At 45.4% G+C, this 16,063-nt stretch overlaps 1 protein-coding gene across 1 annotated transcript in view; it reads left to right on the top strand.

Moving 5' to 3' along the window:
• Positions 1 to 6,974, top strand: part of LOC310779708 (ciliated left-right organizer metallopeptidase-like) — a gene marked incomplete at both ends in the record, with an annotated part of 10,429 nt that extends 3,455 nt beyond the window's left edge. The window contains 8 exons of the mRNA XM_083640208.1: positions 1 to 18; positions 104 to 287; positions 563 to 632; positions 779 to 875; positions 1,093 to 1,200; positions 2,883 to 3,020; positions 6,512 to 6,639; positions 6,758 to 6,974. The exon at positions 1 to 18 is cut by the window's left edge and continues 128 nt beyond it. Coding sequence (XP_083496334.1) covers positions 1 to 18; positions 104 to 287; positions 563 to 632; positions 779 to 875; positions 1,093 to 1,200; positions 2,883 to 3,020; positions 6,512 to 6,639; positions 6,758 to 6,974 — 960 coding nt within the window. The remainder of the gene's footprint in view (positions 19 to 103; positions 288 to 562; positions 633 to 778; positions 876 to 1,092; positions 1,201 to 2,882; positions 3,021 to 6,511; positions 6,640 to 6,757) is intronic.
• Positions 6,975 to 16,063: the final 9,089 nt, after the last annotated feature.

Here is a 16,063-nt window from a genome sequence, read left to right as displayed (position 1 = left end):
GGACCACTAGAGAACCTGGTACTGATTCCCCAATGCACCCCAGGCCCGTATGGTTCTGCTTGCTCTGTCTTCCTTACCCGCACCCTGCCTGTCCCTCCTCCAGGACGTAGCCCCGGGGGGCGTGTCTTCTCACTGGGAGGCCCGGCTCTTGCAGGGGTCCATCATGGCGGCGGTGCTGGCGGACTCGGCTGCGGTCCGGATCGACCCGCTCACCCTGGCTGCCTTACAGGACACGGGCTGGTACTCTGTCCACCTCGGCCGGGCACAGAGCCTGGTGTGGGGAGATGGTGAGGTTAGCTGATGAAGAGGATGGATGTTATGTGCCAATACATCAATTATGCATGATATTTGCATGTGTAATAATAATGGAAGTAATTGTTTTTCATGAAAAGTAGAGATAAGTTCTTTACCAAAAGGCATAAGATTTACAAAATAAGACATAAGAGTTCAAGTGGGCACACTAGTCTCGTTAATATCTTTTAGACAATGTGATCCGTGTGTGTCAATACATTTGCAGGAGAGGGAAATATACTGTTTCATGATTAAACATGTGTTATCATAGGTGAAGGAGCCATGTTTGGATCTGTGTCAACCTGTCAGAGCAACTCTTCATCCTTCTTCTGCACTGGCAGGTAGTAGTTGTTGCAGCTGTTTTAATTCAAATATTATATAACCAAATATTGTTTTCCATACCACAAACTCCAGATTCATGTCTGGGATGTGACATATGGATCATGCATTTCCAGTACAAAGGTTTTCATGTTTCTACTTCGCTCAGTGGACATGGGTGTCATTACCTCCACCTCCACAAGGGGGAGTGCCAGACCGATCAATACCTGGAGGGATGCCGAATGTATAAACCCCTGAGGAATGGAGTACGTATTACAGTTTATTATAAATCATCTTCACCCCAAACACAATCTTTAAGTTTAATTATTTCTTACTCTTCTTTTTTTTGCATTGCCTTTTTCCCTCCTTCCCCACCTGATAATATGAAACTCTTGCACTGACTTGTTTGTAAGTCAGTACAGACCTAACGTTCAGCATGGCTGACATGCTTGCTGTTCTGTCTCCTCTCCTCTCGTCTCTCAGAGTGAGTGTTGGAAAGAGGAGAATGAGAGGCGGTCAGAGGAAGAGGACTGGAGTGGGGAGATCTACGGCCTTGACAGCCGCTGCTTCTTCTCCAACCTGACCAGAGAGGTGTGTGTGTGTGTGTGTGTGTGTGTGTGTGTGTGTGTGTGTGTGTGTGTGTGTGTGTGTGTGTGTGTGTGTGTGTGTCTGTCTGTGTGTGTGTGTGTGTGTGTGTGTGTGTGTGTGTGTGTGTGTGTGTGTGTCTGTGTGTGTCCTTAGTATATTTTAATCCTGTATAACAGTTTAATGGGTTTTGTTTGTGTGTCTTAACATGTGTACCTGTTAGGTAGATGTGTAACCATAGGCTTTAATCGAAACGGTTTGACCTCTCTTACGTTGACTAATTTCCTCCTCTCTCCTCTCCCTCCACCCCTCCCTCTCTCTCTCTCCTCTCCCTCCACCCCTCTCTCTCTCTCTCTCCCTCCACCCCTCTCTCTCTCTCTCCTCTCCCTCCACCCCCCTCTCTCTCTCTCCTCTCCCTCCACCCCTCTCTCTCTCTCTCTCTCCTCTCCCTCCACCCCTCTCTCTCTCTCTCTCCTCTCCCTCCACCCCTCTCTCTCTCTCCTCTCCCTCCACCCCTCTCTCTCTCTCTCTCTCCTCTCCCTCCACCCCTCTCTCTCTCTCTCTCTCCTCTCCCTCCACCCCCCCCTCTCTCTCTCTCTCTCTCTCTCTCTCTCTCTCTCCTCTCCCTCCACCCCTCTCTCTCCTCTCCCTCCACCTCTCCCTCCTCTCCCTCCACCCCTCTCTCTCTCTCTCCTCTCCCTCCACCCCTCTCTCTCTCTCTCTCCTCTCCCTCCACCCCTCTCTCTCTCTCTCTCCTCTCCCTCCACCTCTCTCTCCTCTCCCTCCACCCCTCTCTCTCTCTCTCTCTCTCCTCTCCCTCCACCCCTCTCTCTCTCTCTCCTCTCCCTCCACCCCTCTCTCTCTCTCTCTCCTCTCCCTCCACCCCTCTCTCTCTCTCCTCTCCCTCCACCTCTCTCTCTCTCCTCTCCCTCCACCCCCCTCTCTCTCTCTCCTCTCCCTCCACCCCTCTCTCTCTCTCTTCTCTCCCTCCACCCCTCTCTCTCTCTCTCTCCTCTCCCTCCACCCCTCTCTCTCTCTCCTCTCCCTCCACCCCTCTCTCTCTCTCTCCTCTCCCTCCACCCCTCTCTCCTCTCCCTCCACCCCTCTCTCTCTCTCTCTCTCTCTCCTCTCCCTCCACCTCTCTCTCCTCTCCCTCCACCCCTCTCTCTCTCTCTCTCTCTCCTCTCCCTCCACCTCTCTCTCCTCTCCCTCCACCCCTCTCTCTCTCTCCTCTCCCTCCACCCCTCTCTCTCTCTCTCCTCTCCCTCCACCCCTCTCTCTCTCTCTCTCCTCTCCCTCCACCCCTCTCTCTCTCTCCTCTCCCTCCACCCCTCTCTCTCTCTCTCCTCTCCCTCCACCCCTCTCTCTCTCTCTCTCCTCTCCCTCCACCCCTCTCTCTCTCTCCTCTCCCTCCACCCCTCTCTCTCTCTCTCTCTCCTCTCCCTCCACCCCTCTCTCTCTCTCCTCTCCCTCCACCTCTCTCTCCTCTCCCTCCACCCCTCTCTCTCTCTCTCTCCTCTCCCTCCACCCCTCTCTCTCTCTCTCCTCTCCCTCCACCCCTCTCTCTCTCTCTCCTCTCCCTCCACCCCTCTCTCTCTCTCTCTCTCCTCTCCCTCCACCTCTCTCTCTCTCTCTCCTCTCCCTCCACCCCTCTCTCTCTCTCCTCTCCCTCCACCCCTCTCTGTCAGAAGCAGAGTCAGTTGCTCTCGTCCGGTGGCTCTGTAGAGGGTCACTGTTACAGACACAGATGTGTTGGACCTAACAAGTTCCAGATCCAGGTGTCTGGTTCTGAATGGATGAACTGTCCAGCAGGAGGCGCCATTCAGGTAACACTTGTGATATAAACCTGTAGTGTTGTTGAAGACTAGGTTTATGAATTATACCCATGGCCATGTCTTCCTATCAGCCAAATTACCACTGAAATCAGGGGTTTGATTGGAATTCAATTCAATTCAATTCAATTCAATTCAATTCAATTCAAAACTGTATTCGGGACACAGCTCAGGGGAGTCCATAGTACAACAGACATCATACAGAATATAAATAAAGATATATAGAGAGAGAGATTATAAGAAGAACACAGGTATTACAAGTATTGCACCAAGGTCATTTTACATACAGGCTAGAGCGCCAGTGGTCCCACAGTCTGGATGAGAACCTGACAGAGCTCATAACAGGATTCATTAGTACTGAAATAATACTGTTTTCTGAGACTGACAATCTGCACATACATCTATAAATGAGATTTCGTATTACAGCAGAACAGGTGGGAACATTGATGTTAACAAACATTTGACTGGCTGGCACTACAGCTTCTTGGGGCTTTGAGCAGCAGCCTCATGCTGTCATTGTAGGCCACTGTCAGTCTCCTCATACTGCCTTTTCTGTAGTCCCGCCACAAGTGGGCAGTATAAAGCAGGGTACAGTAAGGTTTAAAAAGAGCAATCTTCACCGCCACAGAACAGAAATTAAATTTACGGACCAGCATGTTTGCTTGTGTGTACATCTTACGACACTGTCTGGATAGGTCCCTATCGTCAGATACGTCGCTGGTTATGTAATGACCCAGGTATTTAGCCTCATTACATTTTTTGATAGGAGCACCAGATAGATAGAAGTCAGGAAAGACTAACGCTAGTTTCCTGTCCTACTTACTTCTTACTATCATAGTATTACTCTTTTTTGCATTATATTTGATGTCAAAATGTATACCATATTGTGTACAGATCCTCAGTAACTGCTGAAGACCAGCACTACATGGACAGAAAATAACCAGATCGTCAGCGTACATAAGGTGGTTGATGAGACAGTCTCCAACAAAGCACCCTGTTCTGCATGCATTCAGCTGAACCGATAAATCATCCATAAAAATATTAAAAAGAAAAGGGGACAAAATACTTCCTTGACGGACCCCGTTATTCACCTGGAACGGAATGGATAAAGTGCTACCCCATTTGACGTGCATCGTCTGGTGCGCATACCAGTACATCAGAATCCTCACCAGAGATCAGAGGACCCCTCTTACACATAGTTTATGGAAAAGTTTTTCATGACTGACACGATCAAATGCTTGAGAGGCATCAATAAAACACATAAAGATTGTGATTGTGAATGATAGGCCACCTGATAAGGTTTAACAAGTAGTGTGGGATAGATGCTACAAATGTTCTCCACCTTTTATAATTTCATAATTTCATTCATACTAACAATTCAAAAGTTAAATATTAACCTGCATAACCTTTGTATAAAAAATAATGAGATTAGAGCTATAGGCGTTCCCCAATTCATCGGGAGCGAGATAGCCTTATCAGAGAAATATAACTACAAAAAAATCAATTATTAATTAAAATGCCACTATAAAGTATTTTTTGGTTTCATTCTCAGTCCATCTTTCCAGTAAGTCATGTGATTTCCAGTAAACAATGCACTTAGTTTGACGTGGCACTAGTCATTAACCTATGCTTGTCTTCATTAATGTGTGACTTATTTTCTTTTATAAGTAGCCATAAACAAATGATTTGTCCTGCAACAAAGCTTTTAGTTTCTGTTTGTAAGTTGCTCCCATTTTTACCTGAATAACACCCACTAGGCCAGGCAAGTCCGAAGTCCGGCCTGCGGGCAAATTGCGGCCCACAAACCAGAGTCCCAGCAAACTAGATTTGAAGGCCATGTAGCGGCCTGATAATCTAGCTTGAATGAATGGGCATATGACAGAACTTTTTTTATTTAATTTCTTTCTTCGCTTTGTCTCCTGTCACAACTCACTTGTTTTGATAAATGCTTCTGCACATGTAATGCTCATCCTTCATAGTATTTCAGACACACACACACACGCACGCACGCACGCACGCACGCACACGCACACACACACACACACACACACACACACACACACACACACACACACACACACACACACATGTATCTCCCATGCCTTTTGCGAGAATGCGGGCAACTTTTTTGAGAGACCTAAAACCAAAATGGCTACCATCGGCTATGTTGGAAATGAACTTTTCAATGGTTTGGCCTACAATGCTGCAAAGTACATGATTTTTGGGTCGAGGGATTCATAATTGATGTCATTTTGATGATTTTAACAGCTTGTGTTAGGAATGACAAGTGTCATGTGACAAGTGATGTGGGTTAGGGGCTTCTTCTCCACCTTTTATAACTTCATCATTTCATTCATTGTAACAGTTCAAAAGTTAAATCTTAATGTGCATAACCTTTGTGAAACATAATGAGATTAGAGCCTAGGCTTTCCCCATTTGACTGGGGAGCGAGATAGCCTTGTCAGAGAAATATAACTGCAGAAAAATCAATTATTAATTAAAATGCCACTATAAAGTATTTTTTGGTTTCATTCTCAGTCCATCTTTCCAGTAAGTCATGTGATTTTCAGTAAACACCGCACTTAGTTTGACATGGCACTAGTCATTAACCTAGGCTTGTCTTCATTAATGTGTGACTTATTTTCTTTTATAAGTCGCCATAAACAAATGATTTGTCCTGCAACAAAGCTTTTAGTTTCTGTTTGTAAGTTGCTCCCATTTTAACCTGAATAACAGCCACTAGGTGTCCGAAGTCCGAAGTCCGGCAAATTGCGGCCCACAAACCGATTTTAAGCGGCCCTCGGCTTGTCTCTCAAAATATATTATATGTGGCTCTGTCTCCAGTCTCCACACAGTATGAATCAAGCAAGTTCACTTTGTGTTTTTTTCCTGTTCATCTAATGATGACAGCACTATCAGTTTGTAGACAAACACCAAGTAGGAATTATGCAGCCGGACCTAATGTTTTCAGATGGTGAACAAAATCCTTAGAGTATAATTGTATTTTATGTGATTTTCTTTTAATAACCCATATGATGCGAGAAGCAGCTGGTATTTTCATATGATCTAATCTGGCCCCCATTCAAAAAGGTTTAGACACTCCTGCCCTAGGCCTTTGGCCTCACAGAGGAACATGAAATCAGGGGTGCATTTGGAATTAGAGACCCCCTGATAAGGTGTGACAAGTGGTGTGGGATAGAAGCAACTCATCTTCTCCACCTTTTACTATTTGTTTACTGTAATCATACCAAAGTGTCACAGCTCATTTGACAATGATATATTGATGTTTACTTGTTTGTTTATTTATTTAAGAAAAGGGACAATGCACATTAATTAACATGAGCACGTGAGTCCATCATGTAAATGTGCCAGATTTAGCCATACAGGCAAATTTTCATCTGCATCCCCCGCTGACGTTTAAAAATAAATAATACATGTAACCATGATGTGCATCTATCTGGTCTTCTTGTTTTTTTAAATCCCAGGTTCAGGGATACCAGGGGTACGTTTTCTGCCCTGACAGGAGGTTTTGTCTGAACTCTGACATCTCTCCTCCCTCCACCAACCTCAACCTGTTTCCTGTCTCTACTGGAGGCCTGTTCACTTCTGACAGGCAGGTCCTTCTTCATGCAAACATCTTTAGTCTGATGCTGTATTATGCTACATAGAGTGTATTGAAATAAGCAGAGGTTTTAAAATAATATTGCACACTTCTCTTTTCATTCCCCCAGTGAGTCCCATCAGATGAGAACTTCGACCCCTGCTGTGACCAGGTCTCCTGTCCCACCTGCTGACATCTCCAAACCCCTCACAGAGCCGACTGTAGCCACAGTGTTCGGCATCACTGCTGCTGTGTGTCTACTGGCTGCGGTCACAGCATCTTATAAGAAATACCACTCCTCCAGGATGAGGATTCACACTGTCCCAGAGGATCCCAGTAGCCCGTAGTAAAACTGACTTGAATGCTGATGGAAACGTGCAGTGTTGAGACTATTTGGGAGTAGATTGTACCCCCACCCCCACCCCCACACAAATAGACACCCCCCCCCCCCCCACCCTCACACACAAAGACTCAGCATAGCGCCACCTACTGGCAAACACAAAAAGCAGTTTATCTCGAGAGTTTGTCCGATTTACTTCAAACTTGGGGAGTGCGCTTAGGGGGACCTCATGGAGTGCAGTGCTGAATGTCATGCTATTTGGCATAGCACCACCTACTGGCAAACACCAAAAACTGTTTATCTCGAGAACTGTTCGTCCAATCGACATCAAACTTCAACCCGTTCTCACTCCGAGCGCGTAGCATATTGACGCTTTGTTCCGTCCCTTGTGCGTCGCTTGTTACTAACATGGTACCCTTGAGCGACACATGAAACGACTTGGGCTTTCCGACTAAACTCAATGCAAACCCATGGAAGTAATATTTTACGCTTATGGCAACTGCTCCCTTATTAGGCTAACTGCTCTCCCATTAGCTTAGTCAAATGCTCCCCCATTAGGGTCTGGAGGAACTAACCTCTCCCAGACCCTAACCCTAAACCTAACCTCTCCCACCCCCCATGCCTAAACCTAACCTCCCCCAGACCCTAACCCTAACCCTAACCTCTCCCACCCCCATGCCTAAACCTAACCTCCCCCAGACCCTAAACCTAACCTCTCCCACCCCCCACGCCTAAACCTAACCTCCCCCCAGACGCTAATGGGCGAGCAGTTGACTAATGGGCGAGCAGTTAGGCTGATGGGGGAGCAGTTGCCATAAGCGTCAAAGATGACTTCTATGGGTTTGCATTGAGTTTAGTCGGAAAGCCCAAGTCGTTTCATGGGTCGCTCAAGGGTACCAGCTACGTGCTCGGAGTGAGAACGTGTTGCAAACTTGGGGAGTGCGCTTAGGGGGACCTGATGGAGCCCAGTGCCGGATTTCATGCAATTTGGCATAGCGCCACTTACTGGCAACACAAAAAGTGGTTTATCTCGAGAACCATTTGTCCAATCGACTTCAAACTGTGCTGCTGGGAATTGCTGAGAACACAAAAACTTTGCACACAACACAACACGGGCTGGAGTCCCAGCAAACTAGATTTGAAGGCCATGTAGCGGCCTGATAACCTAGCTTGAACGAATGGGCATATGACAGAACTTTTGTTTTTTATTTCTTTCTTCGCTGTGTTTCCTGTCACAACTCACTTGTTTTGATAAATGCTTCTGCACATTTGTAATGCTCATCCTTCATAGTATTTCAGACACACACACACACACACACACACACACACACACACACACACACACACACACACACACACACACACACACACACACACACACACACACACACACACACATTTGAGAGCCTTGTCTGTGGAGAGTGGATGTATGTTTCTTAGTGGATTTGTCATTTATGAAGGTTAAAAACAAATGTATCTCCCATGCCTTTTGCGAGAATGCGGGCAACTTTTTTGAGAGACCTAAAACCAAAATGGCTACCATCGGCTATGTTGGAAATGAACTTTTCAATGTTTTGGCCTGCTGCAAAGTACATGATTTTTGGGTCGAGGGATTCATAATTGATGTTATTTTGATGATTTTAACACCTTGTGTTAGGAATGACAAGTGTCATGTGACAAGTGATGTGGGTTAGAGGCTTCTTCTCCACCTTTTATAACTTCATCATTTCATTCATTCAAAAGTAAAATCTTAATGTGCATAACCTTTGTGAAACATAATGAGATTAGAGCCTAGGCTTTCCCCATTTTACTGGGGAGCGAGATAGCCTTGTCAGAGAAATATAACTGCAGAAAAATCAATTATTAATTAAAAGGTCACTATAAAGTATTTTTTGGTTTCATTCTCAGTCCATCTTTCCAGTAAGTCATGTGATTTTCAGTAAACAACGCACTTAGTTTGACGTGGCACTAGTCATTAGCCTAGGCTTCATTAATGTGTGACTTATTTTCTTTTATAAGTAGCCATAAACAAATAATTTGCCCTGCAACAAAGCTTTTAGTTTCTGTTTGTAAGTTGCTACCATTTTAACCTGAATTAACCATTTAACCTGAATAACACCCACTAGGCCAGGCAAGTCCGAAGTCCGGCCTGGGGGCAAATTTCGGCCCACAAACCGATTTTAAGCGCCCCTCGGCTTGTCTCTCAAAATATACTATGGCCCTCCACACAGTATGAATCAAGCAAGTTCACTTTGTGGGTTTTTTCTGTTCCTCTAACGATGACAGCACTATCATATACAGTAGTTTGCAGACAAGCACATGATTTTCACATGATCTAATCTGGCCCCCATTCAAAAAGGTTTAGCCACCCCTGCCCTAGGCCTATGGCCTCACAGAGGAAGATGAATGGATGCGTTAGGAATTATAGACCCTCTGATGAGGTGTGACAAGTCATTGTTGGTGATTCCGTGCGAAGGTTCATTCCTCAGTCGATTTGTTATATGAAGTTTAATAAACAAATGTAGCTCCCGCGTGTTTCGCAAAAATGCGGGCAACTTTTTAGAGAGCCCTAAATCCAAAATGGCTACCATCGGCTATGTTGGAAATTAAAGATAAACATACAGATAAACATACAGGGTACGCGCCGCACCCTGTATGTTCTCAACTCTCAAGAGACTGTAGTTTGTCCGTGGACCTCTGACGTCAGCGGTCCACTCATTCTGCCAGATTGAGAACGCAGCATCTCAGCGGAGGCAAAATAGAGGCAAGCTAACCTGTGTCCATGTGTTAACAATATTGACATAGTACGCATACAAAACTGGTTGAATACCGTCGGAGTGTCCCTTTAACCATTCAATGGTTTGGCCTACAATGCTGCAAAGTATATGATTTCTGGGACTTTTTGGGTCGAGGGATTTATAATGTCATTTTGATGATTTTACTTTTCAGCTAAAAAAAAAGATTGAAAAACATTTTTCAAAATTGGCATAAAGCCAGGAAGCCTTCATATTAGGCTCTAATAATGAAAGCTCTGCTCATGCTCAGTTGAGTTATAAACAGTCAAACATCATGTAAGTACACAGAGGTAATCATAGAGGTAAAAAAGGTAAACATTTGCGGTTCATGACGAACCTTTGCTTTATGGGTCATTCCTGTTATGCAGCAACATTTCTGTCCTCATGAAATACAGTACTTCTTCACATTTTCTTTGAAATTTGCCAACATTTTATAACACTAGTATAAAATAGAGCGCAAACGGCAATAGCAGGGGTTCAAGCCTTGCACAAATTGAACCCCTAATAGTCCTGGAGGCAAGTTTGTAGAGCACGTTCAGGTGACCGTGTGGAAAAAAGTTGCTTGAAAATGGCCCTTCAAATTTGGTAATCAGGCCGATTCGATAAATATTTCTGGAGCTACTGTAGTAATAGTTACCAATATCTGTCATTGTGCCAAACCTCATGTTTCTGCTATGTATCAACTAATTTTGATTGACCTGCTATTACATAGTGATTACTATATAGGCCCCGCCCATTTTCACCAATTATGACAAAACCTCCAATTTTAACTAGTACAGCCTCCTTGATATATCTGCCAAGTTCCGCAATCATTGGACAAACAGATGTGAAGTTACGGCCTTTTTTGTATTAGGCCACGCCCACTTTCGCCATCTGCGGTGCCCCTTGGTGCCCCCTTTTAATAGCATGTCAGAAATGTCATACCAGATGAGGCTGAGATGTTTGCAACCGATTATGTGAATGGACTTGATTTACCGCTATTACATGGTTACACCATAGACCCCGCCCACTTTCACCAATCGTGACAAAAGTTCTGATTTTGACTAGTACATCCTCCTTGATATATCTGCCATGTTTCGCGATCTTTGGACAAACAGGCGTGAAGTTACGTCCTTTTTTGTGTTAGGCCACGCTCATTTTTGGCGTTTATGGCGCCCCCTTTTGGTCGAATTGGACAACATTTGGCACACATGGTCAGTGATGATATCCGAACATCTCCCCCAAGTTTTGTGACAATGCCTTAATCGGACATGAAGTTATGACAATTTAGGTGCGAGGCCACACCCTCTCACAACTTTAAGGGTCAATATCTTCGAAACAAGAGTAGAAAAAAAAATAAAAAAAAATTGTAGAGCTTGGTTCATAGATGCTACCTAGCGATTTTGGTAGAAATCGGTCCAACGGTATAGGAGATCTCAAAAATGCAGGGTCGGACTGGGAATAAAAAACCGCCCTGGACTTTTCTGCACCCCCATCCGGCCGATTAGAAAAATTATTCTGGAGCATCTAGTAACCTTCATCATCATCATCAGTATTATAAATGAGAGCTGGGGCTCTGTTTCTCTGTTTGTTTGTGTATCCCACTGTGATGTCATAAATCCCACTGTGACATCATCCGTGATGTCATAAATCCTACTGTGACATCATCCGTGATGTCATAAATCCCACTGTGACATCATCAGTGATGTCAGAAATCCCACTGATGACATCATCAGTGATGCTGGTCTCATTGGCCACACAGCAGCCGAGTTGCGGGCAAGGCGCACAGCGACCGAGCTGCGAATGCGAGCTGCAGGGCCAGCTTGGCGAGATGCAGGACGGGTGATACCGCTTCCAAGTGGTACAAATTCAGGAAGAAGTGTAGAATCCATCTGCCACCTGATTACGACTCGTTGGATCTTCATGTGGAACAGACAAACTATATTGCATATTGGCAGCTCCATTACAATGGACCCTTCTCACGGGGGCCATTTTGTGTCGAAAAGGCAGGGGAAACACAGGTGCAAGCAAAACACTAATGAGGGTTTCCAACTTCCATGATTGGAATTTGGAAACCCTCATTAGTGTGTTGCTTGCACCTGTGTTTATTCTGCCTTTTCGACACAAAATGGCCCCCGTGAGAAGGGTCTATCTGCTCGAGCATTCCTTTCCCATTGGTCATGGCTGGGAACTCGTGAGTGGGAAGTGCCGACCAGTGCATCACACCCTTCCCCCTTTGCCCCAGCAGCTCACACTTCATGACTGTTCAGATGAGAGTAGTAGCGATGATCAGAGGAGTGTGGAGAATCAACAGATTCAGATGAAGAGTCAGACAGTCACAGTGTGACGTGCACACCACGTACAATGACTACTAATATTACCGAACGCCCATTTTTAAGTGGTGCAACTGCTTCTATGCGTGCCTTTGTGCGTATGAGCACGAGAGTTCACCTGGAAGGGGTTAGGTTTAGGCAGAGTCACCTGGGCGAATCCATCTCGTGCGAGTGATGCCACTTGTGAGTGATGTCATGCAATTGCTCGACTGCGATGTCATCAAGCAGTTGTGATGTCATCAGTGATGTCACTCAAGAAAATAACCTAAGATGTAGTCACCTAAAGGCCCAATATACTCATTTTCATACGAAAATAAATCTGTTCATTTCAAACTGTGTAATTGTCACTGCCCACATACTTCCATGCGTCTTTGTCCCGTCTGAGTCGACCTGATCAGGAGGTAAGGAGAAAAGCAGAGATAAATAGGCCTGTTGCCTCGTTAGATGAAATGTTGCCAGTGTATTGTGAGCTATTTTTATGGACGTTCCTCAAAGTGACGGCTGTAAGTGATTCACATTATTTTCTGGACCCAGTGGACACTAGCTATGCAGTACAGAGTCCTATATACTTGATTGTTGATTATTTTGACGGCAGGCAACAAATGTGTTGTGTTGTGTTGATGGCGGAGCGCCTGATGAGTTGTCTCCATTTGATTCTTTTGTAGGCCTATTGTCAAAGTACAGAATCGTCATACATCTTTCAGAAACAAAAAATCTTGTGTATGTGCTGCTTATTAGGATATGGATTTGTGCTAATATGTGGGCATATTGTTTTTAACTGGGAATTATGTGACAATGCATCACTGGCAATGTTGAGGGGTAATGCAAAACTAATGTAACAAGTTAGTATAACAAGTAGTGTAAGCTTGCTCCAGGGAATAATTAAGTCAAGTAAGGAATTACTTTTTAAAAGTAATGTGTAATGTGTAATATATTACTTTTTTGTGTAACACCCATACACACTGCCCATAACATGCAGGATTGAATTCAGTATATGACGGCTCAGGCCGTACTGAGAAGAACTATACGTCAAGTTAAGAGGGCAAGTTGGAGGAATTTTTGTAATAGAAGAATAGGAAGAACAACACCTGTAGGAGATGTGAGTGAAGTGTCTTCTAGGAGAATTTCGTTTTCGTTTTTACCTGGACCCCTCTCCTCACATTAATTATGATCTGACGACTCACCCAGCGATCTCCGCAGCGTTTCTGGCCGTCCTAGCGTTGTTTTGAGATCAATAGCGTCCAAGCCAGTCGTAAAATGGAGCTCAGAGGGGGCCAAGTGGCAGCCTGTCTTTCCTGCATCTAAATAGCCAGTTTTATTCCCGTTTTCGCCACATATCGTCATAATCTCATCCCGCAACAACCACCAGACTGATATTTCCCCCCGGGCTGTTGACTGGAGTCTCCCAGGGATCAAATTACCTCATTCGTGATCTTGGTCACTGTGGTATTGTTTACTGGTACAATAATAAACCTAGGAGGCTAACTGGAGACACGACACAGGACGTTTATTCAGTTTACTCTGTAACTTCTTTATTGGTCCTCCGTGCAACAACACGTATACGATGGTTCCTAGCTGACGTACGTGAACCCATCACTACATCCCCCTTTCTAAATAATGTTGCTTCTTGTAAACAATGGTTTATCATATCAACCTCTATAGGGGAACTCTTCTTTTTTTTAGCATGGCTGTACCTTAAACAGTTCAGGCATTCAAATATTATTTTAGTTATCAACCAACCATGACATACTATCAACAACATAATAATGCTTAGTGTATGGCTTCCACTTGCTTATTAGCTTACCCGTAAAACCAATTGCATGAAACAAACTTAGCTTCTGTAAACACTGCATCATAGTGAACATCAACACAATCTTTCTTTTTTTTTACAACATTTCTCTTTTTTCTGTTTTTATTTCTTTTTCTTATTTTATATAACACCACCATAGTCTCTCTTTTTTTTCTTTTTTTTTTGAGAGTGTGGTATAGGTGGATAAGGGATGGGGTGGACTACCCAAACCCTTCATCTGAGTGAGGGGAGTATTCTGCCCCGATGTCAATCACTCAGTGTGTGTGTTCATCTCACAAAGTCCTTAAGGTACCCTGGTGTACCCCTGGTTCGTGCAGGATAGCGTCTCTCACACACTGGAGTCTGTTGGCTGGAGTCGTGCTGGACTTCAGGTGTGACAGGTGTACTCACTGCAGCAGGAACGGTGGTCTCCCGTGATGTCTCAGGGTCTGGGACGTTGGTGGGTGTCCCAGTGGATGTCTCAGGCGCCACAGAGGTCGGTGAAAGGTGGAAACGGTTCCGCCGCAGGATGCCTCTGGGCGTCTCGACGACATAGGACCTTGGTGTCCCTGCGGTAGACACGACTGTGCCTCTCTGATGCATGTCTTTGACCCACACATGATCGCCAGGTTGCAGGCGTGGCAGGTCATGTGCTCTGTGTCGACGGTTGTAGTTCCGCTGTTGTTTTTGTCTGTACTTTTGCTCTGACCTTTCCAGGTTCTCTGTGTCTGTGCATGCTGGTTTGAGCTGGGAGGGGATGACAGGAACCCTGGTGCGGATCTTTCTCCCCATGAGTAGCTCAGTGGGACTGTGTCCATTAGCCAGAGGAGCAGAGCGGTAGGCCATGAGGGCTAGATAAGGATCACTGGACTTCTTGAGGAGACTCTTGATTGTCCTTACAGCCCGCTCTGCCTCCCCGTTGCTCTGCGGAAAGTGTGGACTTGAAGTCACATGGCTAAAGTCCCAATCACGTGCAAACTTTGTGAAGGATTCAGACGCAAACTGTGGCCCGTTGTCGTTATCTGACCACTTCTGGTATCCCGTGACGAGCAAAGATAGACTTGAAGTGCTCAATCACAGCTTCTGATGATGTCGAGGTCAGTTTGGCGACTTCGAAGTATCTGGAGTAATAGTCCACGATGACTAAATACTGTTTGTTGTCTATCTGAAACAGATCTGCTCCTACTGTAGACCATGCCCTTGATGGAAACTCAGTGGGTAGCATCGTTTCTCTGAAGTTTGTTCTCTCTCTTGCACATGTGTCACAGTTCTCTATCATTTTTGTCAGCTCTTTGTTGAGGCCAGGCCACCACACTGATTGTTTTGCTCTCTCCCTGCACTTGGTTACGCCGAGATGACCCTCGTGCAGCTTGTTCAGTATGTCGGCTCTGAGTGATGCTGGAATGACGAGTCTGCAGCCGAAGAGCAGCAAACATGAATCATGAACTGTGAGATCCATTGAGAATGGCAGATAGGGCTGGAACGCTCTTCCAATTGAAAACTTGTCTGGCCATCCTTCTGCACAGTACTGCTTCAGCTGGCGCAGTATGTCGTCATTGTCCTGATGTGTTTGTATTTCCCTGAGCCTCTTCTCGGTCGCTGGCAGACTTGCCATGACAGAGTCAGCATACAGGTTGATCTCCTCCTCTGACAACCCCTCTGCTGTGCTGTTCACAGGTGCTCTGGACAGCACATCCGCCGTCGCAATGTCCTTGCCGGGCACATGAGATATTGTATAGCTGAATCTCATTAGGCGCATGCGTAGGCGTTGGATGCGCGGTGGGAGTTCATCGAGGTGCCTCGAGCCCAGCAGTGGAACTAGAGGTTCAAGATTTTTTTTAATTTTTTTTATTGTCACTCCATGGTACAAGTACCACGTGTGAAATTCTTGTGCAGTGGACTCCGTTTACGACATAGTACAAATAGGCAACAAGCAATGAGTAATAGGCAATAAGAAATAGGCATCAATAAGCAATAAGACAGCAATAAGGCAATAAGAAATAGGCATCAGACCACAGGTTTGTGGTCTGTCTCAATACGGAAGCTTTTCCCGATGAGGAACTCTGCGAACCTCTCACAGGCCCATGTGGAGGCCAGTGCCTCCTTCTCAATCTGGGCGTATCGCTGTTCGGTGTTGGTGAGCGCCCTCGACGCATACGCCACCTGTCTCCACTCTGCATTTTCTTGCCGCTGGAGGAGA

The sequence above is a fragment of the Poromitra crassiceps genome (genome assembly GCF_964638095.1).
Source record: "Poromitra crassiceps genome assembly, chromosome: 7".
NCBI lineage: Eukaryota > Metazoa > Chordata > Actinopteri > Beryciformes > Melamphaidae > Poromitra > Poromitra crassiceps.
This window is presented reverse-complemented; position numbering and strand designations above follow the sequence as displayed.